Here is a 24,630-nt window from a genome sequence, read left to right on the forward strand (position 1 = left end):
TTTCTAAATGTTGTTCTAGCCGCATTGACGGTGTTCATAACACACGTAACGAAATATGATGTTATCTTGAAACATGTTCGTTTCGTTGTTCATGGTACTCGTACAGAGAAGGTGTACTAGCGCCACCATCAATTCGGTGGTACATATATGAAACAAGCACGATCTGTCAAGTTGTCCCTGGAATGGTCGGGACTGTGGCCGCATATTTGACGAAAGCTCTACTGACTTTTTTCAGGTATACGGAAATAGACCACCAGTGAACATTTTTTTCCGTGTCTGAGGGATGACCCAGTTGAAAATGAGTGTTTGGGACCGTGTTTAACCCTACAACGGTTTCGTGACTTTTTCTATACGTAAACGGTTTTGTGGGGTACATTTGTACCCCAGAACTAAAGTCGCTCCCGAATATGTCTAATAGGGTGACAGGAAAAAAATGACCCCTATCGGCCCACCTCTGCGTCGATTCCTAGTACCACCAGGAGTACTTGCACCAAATTTGAAGCAAATCGGACAAGTCGAACTACCGGACCAACGGGCCTGAAGTTTGTATGGGAATTTTCAACAATTTACATGGAGAAAACCCACCAGCACGCATTTTCGCCGCTAGGTGGCACTGTATGCATCGTATTATCACTGTAAGTGAAAATGAGAAGGATAATTGAATTGTCTACAACTTAATCGAAGACTGCAAGTAAATCCGACTTTGTTAAAAGAAGTTATTAAACTTTTAACGAAGTGATGTCTGAGTCAGTTTTGCATGGGGCCTAACAGTGCATGGTTGTGTATCAGTATGTACTCGATTCACACGAACTAAACATTTTTGTGAAATAATCGTTAGGTTTAGCTCAATAGTATGATCAGAAGAATTATAGTAAATAATACGACTCATGCTTTGATTAGAAAACTTTAGTTCCACCTGTTACCGCATAGAGGGCGCCAACACAAACTTTTCAACGGAGAGAGATAGAAATTTGGTGTCTTCTACAAAGTTATAGAACAGGCATTTTTCAGTATTTCTTCTGAACATCTTGATACTCTATCTCTCTTCTATGAAAAGTTAGTAGTGGCGCCCTTTATGCGGTCACAGGTGGAACTAAAATTTTGTAACCAAAACATAACGCGTATTATTTACTATAATTCTTGTAAACATACTATTCGGCTAAATCTAACCATTATTTCACAAAAATATATAGTTCGCGGGACTCGAGTACTGATACACAATCATGCACTGCTAGGCCCCATGCAAAACTGACTCAGACATCACTTCGTTAAAAGTTTAATAACTTCTTTTAACATAGCCGGATTTACTAGCAGTCTTCGACAAAGTTGTAGATAATTAAAATATCTTTCTTATTTTCACTTACAGTTATAATACGATGTATACAGTGCCACCTAGCGGCGAAAATACGAGCTAGTGAGTTTTCTCCATGTAAATTGTTGAAAAATCCAACATAAACTTCAGGCACGTTGGTCCGGTAGTTAGACTTGTCCGATTTGCTTCAAATTTTGTACAAGTACTTCTGGTGGGACTAGGAATCGACTCAGGGGTGGGCCGATTGAGTTTTCAAAAATTCATCATTTTTCTGGGCAGTCTAATGTCTAATTTTCATTGGATTTATAATTAAATTGGATAATTTTATTCTATAATCATTCGTAAAGTATCCTGTTCAAAAATATTCGTGTTTTGTCTATTTCATTATGCATTATTTCATTTTTTTATAGAACAAGTCTTAAAAACACGCCAAAATTCCCTTTTTTTGCTTAATATTGCTATAACTCCAGTAGTTTCTAACCGATTTTTACCATCAAAAGGGCGCTGTGAAAATTATAAAATTGCCTTTTGAAAAAGTAGTTAATTATTCAAAAACTGGTCAAAAAGTGAATTTATTGCAATGCTTTTTTGAACACCAAACGCCTATACAAACAGTAAAAGTACAACAAAATGCAGTAACGGTGATAAAACAGTAAGGCGTCGAAGGGAGAGGTAGAGGTGTATAAAAAGTAAGAATGTTCCAGAGCCTGGGCTACAGAAGATGACGAGTCGAGTAGTGTTTGGTGTATATTATATACAAATCATATTAACGAATGTATTTTGCCTCTTTTATCCGCAAAAGCAAAAAATACGATAACGTTCCAAGCGCATTTTCTAGTAACTTTGCTATAGAAGTTTTATTATACCAAAAAAAAAGAATTCTATTGTTCAGCAATGTTGAAGGTTATGCAATTTCACACAAGTTTCTCGCTTACTATGTATTGATATTAATTCTTAAGATATAATACTTTTTTCAAATCATGTACACATGGCAAAACACTAACGTAAACGGTTTTGTGGGGTACATTTGTACCCCAGACCAACTTTAAGCGGGCACTGTTAAGTTGGTCAAGTGAAACAAATAGGTTGCACCCTCTTTTATGGAAGATTAATGATCAAATTGATTTATGATATGGATTGCTTGCTGTTCAAATAAACCGTAACGTGAATAACAGGGATTGCAATTAGCTCAGGGGTACAAATGTAACAAACAAAACCGTTCTAGGGTTAAAAAAGGAGTGTTCTGGCAAAGTTGGCGAATTGATGTTTTTTGTGGAATTTCCTCATAGTGTTTGATCTGTAAGACGGTATGGTATTAATACGACTGTATCAGTAATTATAATATACAGGCTTGGCTCTAATGGCACGTTCTCCGTATGTTGACGGGATTCGAGTCTTGCTATGTCTTCTCATAATTTCCTGATCAGAAAGAAAGGAGAAGTACGTTGGAGGAAGTAGAATTGGAAGGATGCGATAAATGACGGCAAACAAATAAATATCAGGCAAGTTAAGCTCACAACTAGTTCCAATCGCTTGCGAGGTAGCCTAAAGTTCTTTACCGTGTAAGATCAAAAACAGTTATATGTTACTAAGTTTTAGTCATCCAAACACAGTTTTGTCTATGTAAGGACAACCGGAAACTTGAAATCGCAATTGCGTTACTGCTGAGCAGTTGCACATCAGATTATATGAGATTCCGTAGACGGATTCACAAATATCACATGAAAGTGACTCAGCGCACTGAATACACAGAGAGAATATATTCGTAAATCTGCTACGAATAGGTTTCGTACAGAAAACTTTCGTTATATATAAGATTTTTTTGTACATATGATGAATCATTCGTAGTTCAATGGAAACGGTTTTATTTTTATTAGGAGTTTTTTGTACAAACCACAAAACAAAACTCGTAGGCTTATTACGATTCGGTTTCATTAGTCAAACGAATTGTTTGATGAAATATACGAAAGTCTTTCTAATATTTCCGAGCATCTTTCATAATATGAACGATTTTTTTTTGAAGGATCCTCAAAATAGTTATGCACTAAAAATCATATGAACAAACTTATTCGTAAATCTGCTACGATCCGCGGATCCGAGCATTTCCGTACATTATAAATAATGGGTTTCGTTTATTTCACAAACTAAAAATGTGGCGAGTTGAAGAACAAAAATTTGATTCTCATCCCTTCACAGCCACCCTCACAGGATTTTTAACAGACATGAAACCACTCGTTGATGTTGCTAACTTAGTGCTCGTTTCTAGCTGCGTAGCCGGTCCAAATACGACTGTCGCCGCGCTGGAACCCGTCGGATCGTGAACCGATCATGGCTTGCGTTCCTTCATGGCCACACTCACAGCGTTTATAACCAACCTAAACCACTCGTCAATATTTCCCTTATCATGCTAGTTGGTGTTGCCAGCTGGCTGTTCTATTCGCCACTTTCTTTGAAGTTTCGCGAGTATTAGTGTCACTACTCTGCTGAAGGCATTCCATGTGCCCTCGTCTCGACACATCTCTGCCACAATATTCTATCCATTTCACCTTCGCACGGCGTCAAATCTAGGACAGACGAGGATTACCTGCTCCGGTATTTCCTCGACCTTTATGCACCTCGGACAAAAGTGTGACACAGTGTGTCCGAACCGATGTAGGCACTGTTTAAAATAACCACGACCAGACAGGAGGACGATTGAGACGTGCATCCATTTGGTCATCGAGTCAGCCCTCATTGCTTTCCGTATCTCCCTGGTTCCATCCCCTTCCGCTTATAGCATTTGTTATCTTCCACTGGGATGATGTCGATAGGGATTATTCCACCGATAACGCAGACTGCCTCTGACGAGATATACGTGTACTCGCTCACGACCCGCATGGCCATGAGCCTGACCGTACTATTCAGCTTTACTCGATTCCACTGTATCTCCAGCGCCGCAACCCAAACCGGGCCTCAGTATCGACGATGACACGCTAGCCAGAAGACGCATCTTGCTAATGCATGGCCCAGCGTTGTTCGGTATGATTCTGGCGAAAGCATTTAAAGCTTTGGTGCCTTCTCGCAAGCATCGCCGACATGGGTCTTGAAGTACGCCCAGCTGTTTCAGCGCCCGCTTTGAGACTATGACGTGTTCCTCGACAGTGATTTCCGCTCGCTGCAGTACTTTGCAGTTGCTGACCAATAGGACCTTCGTATTGTGATGGGCTATCTGCAGCTTCACTCCTTGCATCCAGCTTCCAATCCTGTTGACCGCCTCCATCCACCTCTGCCGGCATCTCTCCCAGTACCGTTATTACGATGTCACCCGCGAAACCGACAATATCTACGCCCCAGGCAACTTAAGCGTCAGCCCGCCGTAATAAATTCCGTTTCAATGCGTTCAACCAAGGATAGAGCCTTGCGGGACTCCTGCTGTGTTCATTGGTATTTTTACACGGGGATACCGCGTAAACAACCGTAAAAAAACCGTGTCAATTGCGAAATCCGTGCAAAAAATCGCGTTATTTTCAGTGAAAAAGACTTAGACAATTCTAAGAAAAGGGATGATTTCGGAGTTCTAACAAAGAAATTCTTTTGAAGGCAAAAGACTTAGACGATTTTTGAACAGGTTTTTTTGCACGGATTATGCAAGTACAGTGAAGAACCGTTTTTATCAGTCCTTTGGTGATCTTTAGACTGATAAAACGAGGACATTGACAAAATCGGAACATATATTTTTCTTTCTTTTTAAGAAACCTAAGCTCTTAAAATATTGTTCCTTATTCCCTAGATATAGCCTCACAACCCTTTCCGTTTATTTAGTTTAAATTCCTTTTAGGGGAGTCTGACAGTGCAACTTTTGAAAAAAATTAAAATATTTATTTTTGCTTGTTTCGGATCTCTAAGATAAGAAAAAATTTCTCAAGAAAGGATTTACATGCCCATCAAATACCAGCTATAAATTTTCGAATCAGGGTGACAAAATCGGGTCAAAAAGCTGAAAAAATCGGGTTTGGACAAAATTGGGGGCTGCTAAAATCTGGTCTTCACTGTAACACGATTTCTGCTTTTATTCTAATTCCTTAGAAGATTTTTGGTAGAGTGGAAAAGTCGGATCTTGACGTTTCCTTTTGGCCCGCACTTCAACTATGTGGTTGTTTTCGGAACAGTATTAACGAGTAGATGCCAAACATCGATGTCTGAGACTATTTTAAAAAGTAAGATGGCGACTTCCGGTTCAGTGGAATTCTCTGGAACCCTATCAATATGGCCATTTTTGCATTTTTGAATTTGCTAAAACCCAATTAGTATGCATACTTTCAGAGAGATCAATGTCTGAAACCATTTTGAAACACAAAATGGCGACTATCGACTTAGCGACATTTTGTATAACTCAGACAACGTGGAGTGTTTTGGAACTTCATTGACAAATATGCAGTTGACAGAGGTCGGACGTCATTTTAACACTCAAGATGATTCTGATTATTTAGTATAAATATTCAGTGTAAAACAAAAAGATGCATTTATTTTTCTATATTTAGCATTTATAAGAATGTCCTCATGAATGGATTAACTCGAATTTGAGTTAATCCGTCTGATACACTGATAAAGTACATTCGTAAATCGCTATGCATTAGTTTCGTACAGATAATGTTCATAAAATATACGAATTTTTCGTACATATAATGAATCGTTCGTAGTTCTATTGAAACACATTTATTAAACCTCTTCCGCTTCTAGTTGATCCAGAATCCAGAGCAGTACGGATTCAGTTGAGCCAACGCTCGATGGTTTTGCATGAATAATTTTGTGCAATGTAAAAGAATATGCTATTAAATACGAAAACTTCTCTTAGATGAACGAAATGAATTCGTGCGACCAACGAGATTGTTCGTAATATACATAGACGTTTATTAAAATAAACAAAACATTTCATTTCATTCACGAAAAATAATGTCGTTATCAACGATAACATTCGTGCCATGTACACTAGAGTGACAGGAAAAAAAAAATGACCTCTATCGGCCCACGCCTGAGTCGATTTCTAGTCCTACCAGGAGTACTTGTTCCAAATTTGAGGCAAATCGGACAAGCCTAGCTACCGGACCAATATACCTGAAGTTTGTATGAGATTTTTTGACAGTTTACATGGAGAAAAGCCACTTGCTCACATTTTCGCCGCTAGGTGGAACTGTTCGCATCGTATTATCACTGTAAATCAAAATAAGAAAGATAATTTAATTGTCTACAACTTTGTTGAAGACTGCTAGTGAAACCGGCTTTGTTAAAAGAAGTTATTAAACTTTTAGCGACGTGATGTCTGAGTCAGTTTTGCATGGGGCTTAGCAGTGCGTGGTTGTGTATCAGTATGTACTCGATTCGCACGAACTAAACATTTTTGTGAAATAAAAGTTAGTTTTAGCTCAATAGTATGTTCAGAGGAATTGTAGTAAATAATAGGAGTCATGTTTTGGTTAGAAAATTTTAGTTCCACATTGTACCGCATAGAGGGCGCCAACACTAACTTTTCAACGGAGAGAGATAGAAATTAGTTGTCTTCTACAAAGTTGTAGAACAGGCATTTTGCAATAATTCTCCCGAACATTTCGATATTCTAACTCTCTTCTATGAAAAGTTAGTGTTGGCGCCTTCTATGCAGTCACAGTTGGAACTAAAATTTTCCAACCAAGACAGAACTCATATTATGTGGTATAATTCTTCTGAACATACCATTGAGCCAAACCTAACGATTATTTCACAAAAATGTCTAGTTCATGGGAATCGAGTACTGATACACAACCATGCACTGCTAGGCCCCATGGAAAACTGACCCAGACATCACTTCTTTAAAATTTTAATAACTTCTTTTACCAAATCCGGATTGACTAGTAGTCTTCGACAAAGTTGTAGACAATTAAATTATCTTTCTTATTTTTACTTACAGTGTTAATACGATGCATGCAGTGCCACCTAGCGGTAAAAATGGAAGTTAGTGGGTTTTCTCCATGTAAATTGTCGAAAAATCTCATACAAAATTCAGGCACGTTGGTCCGGTAGCTAGACTTGTCCGATTTGCTTCAAATTTGGTGCAAGAACTCTTGGTGCGACTAAGAATCGAATCAGGGGTGGGCCGATTATGTTTTCAAAAATTCGTTATTTTTCTGGGCAGTCTAATGTACACTTGATAAGTAAAAGTTACTAAAACTTTTGTTCATCAAGCGTCCATTTCTTCACACCACAATCTTTCTGGTACTCAATAATGATGAGCAGGTTGAAATAGAATCGAATTTCCCAGATCGATTTTTTTAATTAATAAAAAATCGGTGCTGTCAAACATTGATCCTAAAACATCGAATGCGACAAACGAAATCGTCTGTAATATACACACACGTTTATTAAAATAAACAAAACATTTCGTTTCATTCACGAAAAATAATATCGTTATCAACGATAACATTTGTGCAGTATACAATAAACGTGTCAAATTTATGAAAGATTTCGTTCACCAAGCGGCCATTCTTGTTCATGACATGAACGAAACCTACTATTTAGAATGCACGAAAATACTTCGTTGCAGAAAACGACGAATGAATTCGTGTATTGTATGATCGATTTCATTATAGTTACGAATTTATATTATCAGTGTAGAGCTCATCGAGTGAATTTCTTTGCGAGGATCAAAATCGAATCAAAAAGCTAACAAAATCAGAGGTCGACAAAATCGGGGGCAGACAAAATCGGGGGAAATAATAATATCGGAATGATTGAGATGTCCACTTAACTAGAAGTCACCATTTGGGATTAAATTGACATCCTGTATCCATTCATCAACGCTATTCCACAAATTCTCACATTGTTGTGCTAATTGGAAATTTTACTAAACCGAAGTGGCCATCTTTAATTTCAAAATGGCCTGAGATATCGACATCAACTCGTCAATCCTGTTCTAAAAATACCCATATTGATAGGGTTTTAGAGTATTCCACTGAACTGGAAGTCTCCATCTTGGTTTTCAAAATGGCTTCCGATATAGACATTTGGCGTCTACTCGTTGATACTCTTCCAAAAGCAACCATATCGTTGACGTGCGGGCCAGAAGGAATCTTCAAGATCTGCCTTTTCCACTTTTCCAAAAAATCTTAGAAGTTCTTTACATTCAAAAGGTTTTGGAATAAAAGAAGAAACCGTGTTAATTGCGAAAATCGTTTAAAAATACTTTGTAAAAAAGTGTAAAAAACCTTAGTGTAATTCTAATCGATTTTAGTCCCCCGTTTGTCGCATAGATCAGGTTCCAGTTCTGAAAATAATTCTTTAGAATTCTATACAGGTAGTTAGGAACTCTCATTTTGTGCTGTGATTCCGTAAAGGCTTCCAAGCTTGCGCTATTGAACGCGTCTAGCGCTATCACGGCACAGCATCGATTTCCTCTTCTTTTCTGTTTGCGCGCCATATAAGCTCACTCGATCACGGTCCGAATGGTGTCCACCGTAGACTTGCTCTTCTGAAATCCGAACTGGGTTTTTGAAAACCCACTTTCCGTAAAAGTTGTCCTCTCCAGGAGTTTCCCGAGCGCATCCAACGTATTGGCGTATACGATGATGGATCCTCGGGGGGTTTATCTGGTTTAGGCAGTAGCACTAACTTCTGTATCTTCCATTTGTCAGGGAAGTGGCCCTCGTCTAGAAGCTTTTGAAACACTTTTCTGAACATATCTGCGTGTGACTGGATTGCCGCTATCAATGCGATGTTGGGGATTCCATTTGGTCCAGGCGCTTTATTCACCTTTAAATCCTTTGCTAACGAGACTCACTTCGGCATTGTCCAGCTCTACCTCGCCATACAATATAACCATGTGGCTGTGCTCCAGAAAGAGCCCTACTACGATAACCTTCACTTTATCAAGGCACATTTCCAGAGGCGTCATGGGTCCTCTGATCTTCGCCATCGTCAAACGGTATGCGTAGCTCCAGGGGTCAGCAACCTAGTACAACTCTTTAAAGCAAATTGGTTTTTTCGGCTCCCTTCGTTTTTTCTCACGTTTCAATGCTACTCTTGCGGCGCGGAACACTATATTACGCTCCTCTCTGTCCACTTTGGTGCTAGCTTTCTGGACGTATCTTTTGGCTCTAAGGCGTCGGTTCTCCTGATAAAGAGGGACATGTTGGTAGACTTGAGCGATTCGTAGTAATGCTGCCTAAGCTCGACTCCTGCCAGCAGAAGACAAAAGATTAGTCCGTAATATTTAGAGCCTGTTTCTAATGACCCTGTGGCTTCTAGTTTTCCGATCTATATATTTCACATCCATGCTCTCACATGATTATTATGGCTCTAAATTTTCATAACTTTTCCTACTCAGTAATCTTTAGCTAATCGAATGTCGTTAAAAAGCAAAATAAAATAAATACCAAATTAATACTGGATACATATTTTTACGCTTTTCTAATTTATAGCAGTTTCTTTTCGGACCTACAAATTTTAAATTTTTAGTCCCCTCCCGAAGCCAAATTCTGCCTACGGGCCTGCCTCTAACCATTGTTGACTAGAAGACTGTACTTATCGTCTACAGCATATATTGCACAACGACTAGAAGATACCAAACACGTTGAGTTATAAACGCATATAGCGAGCCGTATCAAATTGAATTGGGACACGATCATTATTTGATTTGTGAAGAAAATAACTGACTCCTGTTTTCAGTTACTTTCAAGAAAATAGGAGCAGGGACCCAGTCGATCAATTTTCAGCTGAGATACTTAAACTTGCGGGATATCACACGTCTTCTAGGCAGATTCATATTTTCACACTGAAATTTTATGATTGATGCTCGCTTCACAAATGAAAATCAGTGATAATATGGTAATACTTGGCGATTTCAACTTCCCAGGTATTAAATGGGTCTCCTGTCCCGCTAAGTACCTCTTCCCTGACAACTCATTCTCCACCGTTAGTCACCTAGCAACAGAACTGTTGGACGTTTACAACACCGCAGGACTAGGACAAATTAACAACATCGTTAATAGTAACGGTCGTGTACTTGACCTATGCTTTGTTAGTTTAGACTTAATTAATGACTGTTCCATTTCTGAAGTACCGTCTCCGCTTGTAAAGAAATGCCACCATCATCAACCTTTACAGCTTTCGATTCGCGATTGCTCGCCCATCGTCTTTCGAGATATATCTGAGTCTATCTATTGTGATTACAAAAATGCAAATTTCCTCGCCATGAACCAATTCTTGAGTAGCATCATCTGGAGCAATGTTGTCGATGGAAGAGATGTCAACGAATCTGTAACCGTCATATCGAACGTTCTACTATACGCTATAGACAAGTACGTACCCAAAAAGTTTAAAAAAACTCCCTGCTTCCCTCCCTGGTCAAATAGGACACTGCACTGATAGAATATATTCGTAAATCGCTATGCATTAGTTTCGTACAGATAATTTTCATAGAATATACGAATTTTTCGTACATATAATGAATCGTTCGTAGTTCTATCGAAACACATTTATTTTTTATGACGAGTTTTTCGTGAAAACCACGAAACGACTTTCGTTGGCTTATTACGAAACAGCTTCGTTCGGTAAACGAATTGTTCGCTGCTATATACGAATATCTTTATAATATTTACGAGCACCATTCGTCGAACCGTCAACCTCAACAAAGCTTCAATAGAGGTAGAATATGGAGTCATTGTTGCTATACGTCAGATAATTGTTGATGTTCACGACGGTCTCGATCTGGCTATTTAGTAGCCGTATCCGTGTCCGCCGGTTTCAGGAAGATTTTCTAAACCTCTTCCGCTTCTAGTCGATCCAGAATCCGGCGCAGTACGGATTCAGTTTAGCCATCGCTCGATGGTTTTTGCATGAATAATTTTGAGTTTTTCTCTGCCGGAGCAATGTCAAAAGAATATGCTATTAAATCAAAAAAATTCTCTTAGATGAACGAAATGAATTCGTGCGACCAACGTTCGTAATATACATAGACGTTTATTAAAATAAACAAAACATTTCGTTTCATTCACGAAAATTAATGTCGTTTCATCGACAACATTCGTGAAATGTACACTAAATAAGTAAAATTCACGAAAACTTTCGTTCATCAAGCGACCATTTCTTCATATCACAATAAAATCGATTTTGCCAGATCTGTTTTTTTTTAACTAAAAAAATCGGTGTTGTCAAACATCGATCCCAAAAGATCGAATGGAAAAATAAGAAGATAATAAAGACGAAAACTTTTCTAAGATGAACGAAATGAATTCGTGCGACCAACGAAGTCGTTCGTAATATACACAATCATTTATTGAAATAAACGAATGATTTCATTTCATTCACGAAAAATACTATCGTTATCAACGATAACATTCGTGCCATGTACACTTGATAAGTAAAAGTTACTAAAGCTTTTGTTCATCAAGCGTCCATTTCTTCACACCACAATCTTTCTAGTACTCAATAATGATGAGCAGGTTGAAATAGAATCGAATTTGCCAGATCGATCTTTTTAATTAATAAAAATTCGGTGCTGTCAAACATTGATCCTAAAACATCGAATGCGACAAACTAAATCGTTTGTAATATACATAAACGTTTATTAAAATACACGAAACATTTCGTTTCTTTCACGAAAAAAATGTCGTTATCAACGATTACATTCGTGCAATGTAACCTAAATAAGTAAAATTCACGAAAATTTTCGTTCATCAAGTGGCCATTTCTTCGTACCACAGTAAAATCGATTTGGCCATATCGATTTTTTTAAATAAAAAAAATCGATGTTGTCAAACATCGACCCCAAATGATTGACTGAAAACAATAAGAGGGTAATAATACGAAAACTTTTCTAAGATGTACAAAATGAATTCGTGCGACCAACGAAATCGTTTGTAATTTACACAACTGTTCATTAAAATAAACGAAACATTTCGTTTCCCGTACACTAAATATGTAAAATTTACGAAAACTTACGTTCATCAAGCGGCCATTACTTCACACCACAATCTTTTTAGTCCTCAATAGAAGGGAGCAGGTTGAATTAAAATCGATTTTACCAGATCGATCCTTTTAGTTAATTGAAAAAATCGTTGTTGTCAAACATCGATCCTAAAATATCGATTGAAAAAATAATATGCTAATGAATACGAAAACTTTCCTAATATGAACGAAACGAAATCGTGCGACCAACGAAATCGTTCATCACATACATAAACATTTATTAAAATACACGAAACATTTCGTTTCTTTCACGAAAAAAATGTCGTTATCAACGATTACATTCGTGCAATGTAACCTAAATAAGTAAAATTCACGAAAATTTTCGTTCATCAAGTGGCCATTTCTTCGTACCACAATAAAATCGATTTGGCCATATCGATTTTTTTAAATAAAAGAAATCGATGTTGTCAAACATCGATCCCAAAAGATCGACTGAAAACAATAAGAGGATAATAAATACGAACACTTTTCTAAGATAAACGAAATTAATTCGTGCGACCAACGAAATCGTTTGTAATATACACACGTTTGTTAAAATAAACAAAACATTTTGTTTCATTCACGAAAAATAATGTCGTTATCAACGATAACATTCGTGCAGTATACATTAAACGTGTAAAACGTGAAAGATTTCGTTCACCAAGCGGCCATTCTTGTTCATGAAATGAACGAAACCTACTATTTAGAATGCACGAAAATACTTCGTTGCAGAAAACGACGAATGTATTCGTGTATTGTATGATCGATTTCATTATATTTACGAATTTATATTATCAGTGTGCAACGTTTAAAATCTGCCAAAAGATCTGCTTTGAATTTTTTTTCGAAATTTCGCACGCGCCCATTGAAAATTCGTTACATTATTTCTAACGACAGATATAAACGTTTAAACAAACGTCTCTCTCATATCCACGAACAATGCACTCAAAATCACCTAAAGTCCAATCCAAAGGCCTTTTGGGATTATATAAATAATCAAATGAAGGAGTCAGGTTCACCATCGGTCATGATCCGTGATGCAAAAGAAGCTTCATCCACCAAAGATATTTGCGATTTATTTCGTAAGCAATTCAGCAGTGTTTTTACATACGATAAACTGAACTCTTCACAAATCTCTACTGCTGTTCTAGGAGTTCCATGTGGGCTCCCCATCGGTCAACATCCTCGTATCACTTCTGATGCAGTTATTACTGCATGTAGAAAGCTAAAAACATCATGCAACGTCGGTCCTGATGGGATCACAGCGATTGTTCTAAAACAATGTTCTGCTAATCTCGCTACACCTTTATCGTGCCTTTTCAACGACTCTCTGCGATTAGGGATTTTTCCTGACTGTTGGAAGCGATCCTTTGTTTTCCCGGTTTTTAAAAAAGGATGTAAACGCGACGTGCGCAATTATCGCGGAATTGCAGCCTTGTGCGCTATATCCAAACTATTCGAGTCAATCGTCCTGGATTTTGTCACTCACAACTGCCGTAACATAATAGCTGAAGAGCAACATGGATTTATTCCTAAGCGATCTACCAGTACAAACTTAGTTTCATACACATCATACATAACTCATGCACTCCAACAAAGACATCAAGTTGACGCGATTTATACAGACCTTACTGCAGCTTTCGACAAGATCAACCACCGTATAGCTGTTGCCAAACTCGAACAGCTGGGTTTTAATGGACCTTTTCTTAATTGGTTACGTTCTTACCTATTTGGCTGTCAAATGAGCGTTAAAATTAGAGATACTGTTTCCCTACCATTTGCTGCTACCTCCAGAGTTCCACAGAGCAGCCACCTGGGACCCATAATCTTCCTGTTATACATGAACGATGTCCACCTTTCACTAAAATGTGTCAAGCTTTCATATGCCGATGACTTCAAGCTATTCACCATCGTAAAATGTCTTGATGATGCATGACTTCTTCAATGCGATCTAGAAATCTTCGCTAATTGGTTCAGCAACAATCAGATGGTCTTGAATGCATCTAAGTGCTCCGTAATATCCTTTACTCGTAAGCATTCAATAATTATTTTCAATTATGAACTTTATGGCAATAATCTTCGGAGAGATACTTCTGTTAAAGATCTAGGTGTAATTCTTGACTCAAAGTTAACATTTAGAGACCATGTTTCATACGTAACATCAAAAGCTTCGAGAACACTTGGATTTATCTTTCGTGCAGCCAAAAATTTCAGAAATGTGCACTGTTTAAAGTCTCTCTATTGCTCTCTAGTACGCTCGATATTAGAATATGCATCAGTGGTCTGGGCACCATTCTATCAAAACAGCATCAGCCGAATCGAGACCGTTCAACGCAAGTTCTTACGATTTGCCTTGCGCCATCTTCCCTGGAATGACCCGATAAATTTGCCCGCATACGAAGACAGATGTAAATTGATCGGTCTAGACCTGCTCAGTTGTCGTCGCAATGTCGCAAAGGCTTTGTTTGTCTCCGGTATTATTCAAGGTAATATCGACTGCTCCGCATTACTCCAACAGCTGAACTTCAACATCCATCGTCGTGTTTTGCGATCCCATACTTTTTTCCGCCTTCCTGTTGCTAGAACTAATTATGGTCATAACGAACCCATAGCCAGTATGAGTCGTATGTTTAATCAACTCTCTGATGCCTTCGACTTTAATTTGTCCCGAGCCACCATAAAAAAAAGTTTTTTGAAGTCATATCCACTGTTTAGTTGCTTTCATTTATAAAATTTTTGTATTATGTTGTAAGTAGTACTTAAGCAAGTTTCACTTTTCGAGTTAGACATAGTTAATAGGTACTGAACTTACTTGTATGTTCTATCATTGTATATTATTTATATTCTGTGTATTATATAGGAATTAGCTTTTTGTCATTAGGGTTAGCATATTGCCTGTTGACAATGAAAAGATGAGAAGGTTTTATGCCTACTGGAGAAGAGGCGAAAATGAGCTTCACTCCAACGGGCTTTACCCTGCTCCACAAATAAACAAATAAATAAACAAGCAAAACTCTACCAAGCTTCCATCAACCAAAAGTCTCAGGAAACCCCCAATAAAAGAAAATCTAGCAAAACTGGCCGATCCACGCCGAAAATAGATCGGTATGTAGAGCGAACAGTACGCTGCAACATTGCTTTATCGTAAGACAGGGTACTTCCCAGGCTCCGCTAGTCCTTGAGAGAATTTTAAACACCTCAACAATTTAACCATAGCACGGATCGCATGACACCATGAAATTGGGGTTAGCTACTTGGTTGGCTTTTACTTCCGAAACATAAACATTACACGGCTTATCTAGACTGCCCGGGAAAATAGGGTGTGGAGACTATTTTCGCCCTATTTCTATTATCGCCCTACCCATTTGAAGCCGTTAGTTAGAGCAGCGTCTGCCATCTTTGTTCAACGCATTGGCCCATATGGTAGTGCGAAAATAGGAGCATTCGATTCGAGTTTTCGTGGCGCTCTAACAGAAGTATTTCCTCATTTTCAGGACATTTTTGGTATTAAATTGGTTCTTGGGAACGAAGCAAGGATACTGATGCCAATTTATGTGCATTTCATCGACTGTAGACTGCGTAATTAATAGAATAGTGTGGCACCCTCCCTAATGGGGCGAAAATTAAGTCTTTACCCTATCTATAGATGGTGCGTCATAAAGAATGAAACATTATGACAACCTGCGTCATAACTTTCGGTAGCAAAAATACATCAATCCAAAACCATTCTTGTGACACAAATTATTTACGCCTCCAGAAAAAATCTCTACACAAATTCTACTTATTGTACCCATCCAAATTTTGGATGAGATCTGTTCCATTAATTTTTCTCCCTCCACTCCGCAGTGGAGGCTACAGTAGGGTTTTAGATATGGTTACGTTAACCGAGGGTGCACAATGACGCGCTTAGTGTGTGAGTAAATTTATAAAATTTTAATGAAAGACGATGCTGTCAGGAGGAATTTGAATAAACCGATTTGATAAGCAGGAACAACATAAATAATACACTAGTACCTATACAGTGCGTACTTGGGGAATCACACTGGACTGCATACTCGATCATCAGCGGATTTTTTTTTGAAGGTGAATCACCGTAGCGGCGAACATTAAATATGAATCAAACATGAACACAGTGCAAATTAAACATCTCGCCTAAAGCTGAATATAAAAAGCCACATTTAGGCGACCTTGCACAATTTAAATATCGTTCACACTCTATTGGAGTCAGATTACGTTATCGCATTCTGTTCCACGAAACTAGCCTTGTTTACTTTGATTCGACTCTCGCATTGTTTTATCTTGCGGTTAAAGGGTGTTACGACCAAAAAATGATCAAACAAGAATGCATGTGAGTTGATTAATTGTTTTATTAAAAAATGCAACTTATTTTATTTTTGAAGTTTAATTTGTATAAAATACCGAGATAAAGAAATCCAGATGGTTTCCGGTTAACTGAATCCGGGCCTTTCGTTTAACGCTTGCTAACAGAATCTGCACTGCTTGTCGCTTCCCACATTTTGCTTTGGCATGCTGCTGGTTAATGAAATTTTGATTTCGTCCGTCAGTGACAAATAAACGGCGGGCAAACATCGTAATAGCGCAACCCTCTTAGGGGACTTGCATTTTATTTCATTGACGACTGACAGCCGTTTTCGCCATTTTTTCCAGGGACTTGTATTTTCATTCAATCTTTGTTCGAACTTATCCGCTTCTTTTTCGTGAAACCGGGTCTTAAAATACTTCACTAATTTTTTTATAGATCGAATATAATTTCCTCCAATTGAAGTGACAGTGTAGATTAGTTCTGGCTTCGAAAATGGCAACGGGTGTGTTAATTTGTATGTACAATATTTAAGTTGTTAAAGGGGTTGATGGAGTTCAGTCATGTTGACTGATAACTGAGTGTAGGGTAGGGCACGGCAAAAAATTTTTTTTTTGAGTTCTCAAAGGCCCCCCTCTCATATTGTGACAAATGTCAAAGCAAGCTCAGATGCCAAATTTCACATCATTTGGACAATTCTGGACCCCCGCCCACTTCGCTTGAAATTTTTGAAATTGGTGCTATAGGAAAATGTGGAGGAAAAATATATTAAATGCTATAACTTTTGAAGTAGCAATCAGAAAATTACAATTTATACCTCTTTTTCAAGAAAATAACCTTAGTATTGGAATGAAGACATTCCTGTTCCTAGAAAAATATGGGAAAAAGGGGTACTGGGTCATTTTGGCCCCAAAATCCCCAATTTTTTTAAATTTTTCTGCTCCTTTGTGCAAATCATACATATTTTGCAGTTTTTCAAATGTGAAAAAATCTCAGAAATCGAACGGAACCTTTTAGACCTTTGTTCGAATACGAGAAGTTGGGGTTATAGGGCCTTTTGTCATTTATATTAAATGTTATCATTTTCTCGTGCATATATTTTTATTATTTTTCATTCAATTTTCATAAATTGTACCTTGTTGAACGTGGAAAATTCTTAGAAATACAACAAAAAAAATTCGCTTGCGTTAAAATTCAAAAACATCAAATTTTTTGACATTAACTCTAAAAACCACATTTTTTCATTAAATGTCCTAATACCTCAACTTCACTTATTTTTACAGGTATGAAACTTTTCTCAAGTGATTTCTAAGCGCATTTTTCACTTTAAATAGTAAATTAAATAAAAATTTAGTTGTTAAATGGAGTTAATATGTGCGATTTTATGATAAAAATGTGATATCGAAACTATACGTCAGATAATTTAATGTTTCTGAATTTTACCGGTAACGAATCTATTTTTATTCAATTTTATTTAAAAATTTAATATGAATGACTAAAGGCCCTATAACCCCAACTTCTCGTATTTGGACAAAGGTCAAAAAGGTTTCGTTCGATTTCTGAGATTTTTTCACATTAGAAAAACTGCAAAATATGTATGGTTTGCACAAAGGAGCAGAAAAATTAAAAAAAATAGGGGATTTTGGGGTCAAGATGACCCAGTACCCGCGTTTCCCGTATTTTTAAAAAGAGGTATAAATTGTAATATTCTGATTGCTACTTCAAAAGTTATAGCATTTAATAAATTTTTCCTCCACATTTTCCCATAGCACCAATTTCAAAAATTTCAAGCGAAGTGGTCGGGGGTCTAGAATTGTCCAAATGATGTGAAATTTGGCATCTGAGCTTACTTTGACATTTGTCACGATATGAGAGGGGGCCTTTGAGAATCCGAAAAAAAAAATTTTTGCAATGCCCTAGTGTAGGAGAAAGCTATAAAATAGACTATTTTTTCTTTTCCGAGATGTGCGATTCTTCCCTGCAACCATAAAACAGCTAATGGCATTGAGAAAAGATTTCGCAAACAGTTTATGTGAAAACATGCACTAAAACTATTCTGTTCTAAAAATATGATCCCACCAAAACAATTACATATTAATTACAATGATTTGAGTGTTTGCTTTCCGGAAGTGTCCGCTTATGGGTAGGATGCTTCTTTCGCAATAGATTACTTCATGTGTATAGTCAGTTCTGGTGAGCAGTGTTTAGAGAGAGAGAGAGAGAGAGAGAGAGAGAGAGAGAGAGAGAGAGAGAGAGAGAAGTATTTTATGGATAGGAGAGCCGATCGGAAATATATTAAACAAAATGGTAGGTTTGGTTATCATTCTAGTACTTCTGGTGAATAGTCATACTTGACTCCAAACCTAATACATACTTGTTTTCATTCTTAGGAAATTTTGCAAAACTTTCCTATTAGTACCTTAATGCTAAATGAAGAGTCTGTATATTAGAAAAGAAGAAAATTGAATATTCAAAAATTTTAAAATCTGAAATTTTTATAATTTAGGAATTAAAAACTTCCAGAACATTCAAATTTCAGAGGTAAAAACCTGTTTTAATCCACCTAGTGGTGCAATTGTGCCTTTCTCATTTCTACTCAAACTGCGATTCCGTGGTTGGTTATGTTCAATACAATGGTGGAAATGTATATTACATATTCAGTGGAAATGTATATTACATATTCAGTCCGATTTGCACATACATACAATGGATCGATAGTCACGATCTTGAGATACTATGTGTCGACACTGAAACATCGCTTGAAACCAGCGGTGGATCAAGGAGAAAGATCCGGGGTGTCCGGACCCCGTCGAAAGTTTTCAACTTGTTAGAAAATTTTAAATTAGTTTTAATTTTAAAGTAGCAACTCCCCATTGCATACTCCCACCTAAGTCTACATAAGTCAAAAAAATTATTAGGTTGACGATTTTTAGAGTGATTTCATAACCTTTCTATATGAGAAATGCAAAAATTTCAAAACATAGGAAATCAAAGAATTAAAAATTTAAAATTAAAAAATCAAGAAAATGAGAAATTGAAAAATTTCAACATTTAGAAATTTACAAATTTAAAAGCTTAAAAATCGAAAATCCCAAAACTTTAGAAATGTTTGCAATATAAAAATCCCACAATCTTAAAATTAACAAATCTAGAAATCCAGAAATTCAAAGATATTAAAAACTTAATACACAAAGATTAAAAAATTCTAGAATTCAAAAAATTTGAAGTTTTTAGCTAAAGATTTTAAAATTCTTCAAAACACAAATTTAAAATTTTGAAAATTTATAGATTGAAAAACTGATAGATTTAAAAATTTAAAAATCTGACAATTTAAAATTTTAGAGTATAAAAATTTAAAAATTTGCGGATTTACAACTTGAAAATCAAAAAATTTAAAAATCAAAGAATTTTAAATTTTTCTAAACATTTCAAAATTCCAAAACCTCAAAATTTAAAAATTTATATATTCAAAATACTAAAATGATTATATTAGATTAGATATTAGACATTAAATTTGGAAATTTGAACACTTAAGGATTAATAATTTAAAAATTTTAAAAATGCAAAAATTTGGAATAAGAATTTAAAACAAATGGGTTTGAAAAGTAGAGACCAGAAATTTTAAAATGCAAATATTTTAAGATTTTATAATGCAATAATTTAAAAAAATTTAAACATGAAAATGCAAGAATCTAAAAATTTGAAAATTTAAAAGCTTCAAAATTTTAAAGTCTAATAGTTTCAAATCTAAAAATAAAAACAAATTAAAATTTAAGTGTCCCTAAATTTTAAAATTCAAGGATTTTAAAATTTTAATATTTTGAATTTAAAAAAAATAAGAATTTGAAATCTGAAAGTTTAAAAAATCAGGAATTTAAAATTCAATGATTCAAAATTTTCTAAAATTTAAAAAAATATTAACATTTTTTAATTTAATGATTCAAGATTTAAAAATTTTAAGATATGAAAATTCAGAAATTTTAAAATTAAAAGTTTTCAAATTGTAAAAATTCAAATCTTAAAATTCAAGAACTCCAAAACTGTTAGATTTAAAATTTTTTAAATTTAAAATTTCATGAATTTAAAAATTTAAAACTTCATTATTTTAAAACTTTTGACATATAAAATTTAAGAAATTTTTAATTTGATTTAATTAAATTAAATTGTATTCAAATTTAATCAGAAAAAAAAAATGAAATTTAACCCTTCTGTACTCAATAGTTATTATAGGTTTCCATAACTATTTTTCCTCAATACTGTTGAGATCAACAAAACCGAAAAACTTGATTTGGTAAAGATAGGTACTCGTCTGTGCTAGAAGCTGCTCAATTTGTAGATTCCGATACTCAATACAACTCTCCTAGAACATCTTAAATATTTCACTTGCCTGGAAATGGAGTTAGAATCAGTCAAAATTGATAGGTTTAATCAGTTTTCAATAATATTTGGAGACAACGAATATATGTTGAGATTGTTTATAAACAACATGGGCCACACTCATGGGGTAAACATATTAAATTAATTGTGTTATTGTAATACAGTAAAGATCCGTTTTTATCCACTCCTTGGTGAATTTTAGGCTAATAAAACGGGAAAATTGGGACATATATTTTTCTTTTTTTTTAGTAAACCGAGGATCTTAAAATATTCTTCTTTAATCCCTAGATATAGCCTCATAACCTTTTCTGATCATTTAGTTTAAATTTCCCTTAAGAGGGTCTGACAGTTGCAAAATTTAAAAAAAATCAAAATTTCTATTTTTGCATATTTTGGATCTCTAAGATAAGAAAAAAGAAAGAATTTATTCGAATTCAACTTGGTTCGACTGCTAGAGCCCATCAAACTATCAACTACCAATTTTCATATGAAGCTGATAAAATCGGGGACTGATAAAATCGGGTCTTCACTGTATTGAAATTCAGCAATTCCAATTTTTGAACCTTAAAATTCAATAATATTTGAATTTAGGATAAAAATTCCTAAATTCAAATATTATTGTTAAAATTTTCGAATATTTGAATTTTGATCATTGAATTTTAAACTTTGTGAATTTGTTACATTTTCAATCTATAATTTCTTTTGATCTTGTTTTTTTTTTTAATTTCTGTGCGTTAGAATTGTAGAATCATTGAATATACGAATTTCTGAGCATCCAAATTTTGGAATTTTTGAAACTAGGATTCAATTTTTTTAGTATTTATATTTTGAAAAGCTTTAATGTAAGACCCGGTTGCAATGAATATGTCGCTTTTCAAGCCACAGGTACAGACAGCCTGCTATACAAGATATTTCCCTGCGAATTTTAATAGTCTCATATGCTTGAAAATGTCTACCACTGGGCGGCAGCTTCCAGTACGCACGTTTTGTACATTGTTAGGTTGTTCACAGTTTTAAATGCATTATAAAACTAAATTACTTTTTCGATTTTGTTTATTATTTTTGGCAAATTGATGACTACAAAAAACGCAAGATATCAATAAGACGATTGGTTATTCTAGAAGTGTCAATTATAACTAAAAATGGGAAGCTACAACGATAAAAAATGCCTCAAAATTTGATCGCAACACCCTTTATTTATGTGCTTTATGCGGTGCAACGGATATCAAGAAAACGATAGGATTTGTTTTGCCGAGGGGGTTTTTTGCACCCTTTAATTTACTGCCAATGTGCATAAAAAGAGATATCCCAGCATGACTACGAATCAGTTTAATTGGAGATTCGCTTCGTTTCGCGTGAATAGTCACAAACAAAATGGCTTGTATAAAAACCATTGCTTTAGTTGTAATTTTGTCCTTCATCCAAATAGCTTCAGCAGAATCAACAACATCAAGCACTATTCGGCAAGATGCCGCCCTGACTAAGCCAACGGACGGAGTCGGTTACGAAGTTCTACTCACCAAACTAGACTACCTGGAGTACAAATTTATGGAGCTGGAATACGATATAAAGGAACAAAATGATGTGATGGCGCGGAATCAAGCTCGGCTGGAGAAAACCAACGAAGGCATGATGTGGATGATGACCAGATTGGAGGAAGCCGTTGGTCGCAATTTTACCTCGGTGATTGGTCAATCGTGGCAGATTTTACAGCAGCAGAAGAGTTGCACCAACCACGAGAATCTGCGGAAAGCTATCTTCAATCTGAAACCAATCAAGGGTCCATCCGACAACGTCCGAATGCTGTTCGATTTGCATCAGTTCAAAACTCGGGGTCCGTACGATTCGTGTAAGACGGAACCGAGTAAAACTTCCGGAAAATATCTGCTGCAACCTTTCCCGGAGGAGGAACCATTCGTAGGTTACTGCGAACAAACCAAGTTCGGAGGCGGCTGGCTGGTGATTCAACATCGGTACGATGGATCGGTGGAGTTTTATCGCAACTGGACCGACTATCGGGAGGGATTCGGAGAAGCTGATAAGGAGTTCTGGATTGGACTGGAACTGTTGCATAAGATAACCGCTTCGAAAACGTATCAGTTGCTGGTTGAGTTGGAAGATTATAATGGAGACTACAAGTATGCAAAATATTCAGACTTTGAGATTGGCAACCAGGAGGAGAAGTATTCGTTGAAGAAGGTAGGAACTTATACTGGAACTGCCGGGGATTCGCTCACGTACCACAAGGGCATGAAGTTCACTACTATGGACAGTGATAATGATGCGAATGCTGCGAATTGCGCGGAATCTAACTCCGGTGCTTGGTGGTACAACAATTGTCATCACAGGTGAGTCTTTGATTAAATTTATCAAAAAAATTAGATTTAGTATTTACACTTTCATTTTTGCAGTAATCTTAACGGGAAGTTCATAAATGCAAATGACGTGAGATCTGTCACATGGTATCACTTCAAGAGCGCTCACTACGGACTGAAATACACTCGCATGATGATTCGGGAGGTGTAACAAGGAGCTTGCAAACTGTCATCAATACTCGCATGCTACATTCAAAACCAAAGGTCGAATTGCAAACCAATCCGCATTTTAAATTGTCAAAAATCTTATTCAAACGAATACACATTTGTGTCTTGCCAAAATCGGTGAATTGCTCGTCTAGAGCCACTGGCTGGTGGTTGAAAATATTCAATAAATCAATTACCACTAGACCTGTTGAAATAAATTTCGAATTCCTCTCCCCTCATCTTTTGCGCTGATACATTTTCGACACTTCAGCCGTCTATAATCCCCAGGAAAACATGAGAATCACATTGATATCAACGATTCAAAGATTGCCCTTCCAACATCACCCTGATGGTCTGCCGTACCGGACCCAATCAGCCGCTCTCGGTCGAGACAAGTTACTTACAGGCTACACTGACTGTGCATTGCCGCGTCTGGTCGTCTGGCGTAGAGGAAAGCCGTAAAATGCATAATCCGAATCAATCTTCGAAAACACTTTTCCCATCTCTGCCAGTAGTGAGATACTTACTGGGGCCGACCGGAGGGGTGGTCTGTGAAAATAGGCCACTTCGAAACTTTTGAAATGTGTCTTGGATGCCAAATCGATAAGCTGCCGGTCGAAAGCAGACGAGGTTTATTTTTTATGGATAAATGGTAATTTGAAACGACATGTTGATTTCGACCTCGGTCGGGATTGAGTTCTTGGCCGTTCAGCAGAGTAGGGCGGAAGTTGTTGCTTCTTTAAGCATGTAATAATCCATCTATAGGTTTGAATAAATTTTGTTCCTATAGAATAGTTTACTTTTTAGTGAGCATCATTTCAATCAGCACAGGTTTCTCTAGAGCAAATTAATACGCACAGATAAATGATCTGCATGTTTAATAAAACCATCGGTTGGATCAAATAAATAAAACTATTGGCCATGAGACAAATTTATATAATGAATGTATTGAAATTTATTTATTAGCGGTGGTCAACTATATTCGTCCGCGTCCCTTATCGCCTATTTTTATAAAGTGATTCATCAGCAGTGCTATCTTTGAAAATGAACCACCTTGGTTATGCCTAAGCTGACCAACTCCAACGAAAAAATCCGTACACTATGCGAACCGTTTGCCTGAGCGTGGTGAACAATTTCCCTTC

The 24,630-nt window shown here is 36.4% G+C and overlaps 1 protein-coding gene across 1 annotated transcript; it reads left to right on the forward strand.

Moving 5' to 3' along the window:
• Positions 1–22,306: 22,306 nt before the first annotated feature.
• LOC131692146 (microfibril-associated glycoprotein 4-like) lies at positions 22,307–23,690 on the forward strand. The gene is made up of 2 exons (XM_058979023.1): positions 22,307–23,314; positions 23,378–23,690. Exons 1-2 carry the CDS (start codon positions 22,341–22,343, stop codon positions 23,490–23,492), a joined length of 1,089 nt encoding a protein of 362 aa, XP_058835006.1. The 5' UTR covers positions 22,307–22,340; the 3' UTR covers positions 23,493–23,690.
• The last annotated feature ends 940 nt before the right edge of the window (positions 23,691–24,630 follow it).

The sequence above is a fragment of the Topomyia yanbarensis genome, chromosome 3 (genome assembly GCF_030247195.1).
Source record: "Topomyia yanbarensis strain Yona2022 chromosome 3, ASM3024719v1, whole genome shotgun sequence".
Lineage (NCBI taxonomy): Eukaryota > Metazoa > Arthropoda > Insecta > Diptera > Culicidae > Topomyia > Topomyia yanbarensis.

What these genes read in the sequence shown, in the direction of transcription:
- LOC131692146 (XM_058979023.1), top strand. Translation starts at nt 22,341, where the DNA reads ATGGCTTGTATAAAAACCATTGCTTTAGTTGTAATTTTGTCCTTCATC. An exon ending in TACAACAATTGTCATCACAG is followed by an intron (nt 23,315 to 23,377) that starts GTGAGTCTTTGA and finishes TCATTTTTGCAG; the next exon opens with TAATCTTAACGGGAAGTTCA.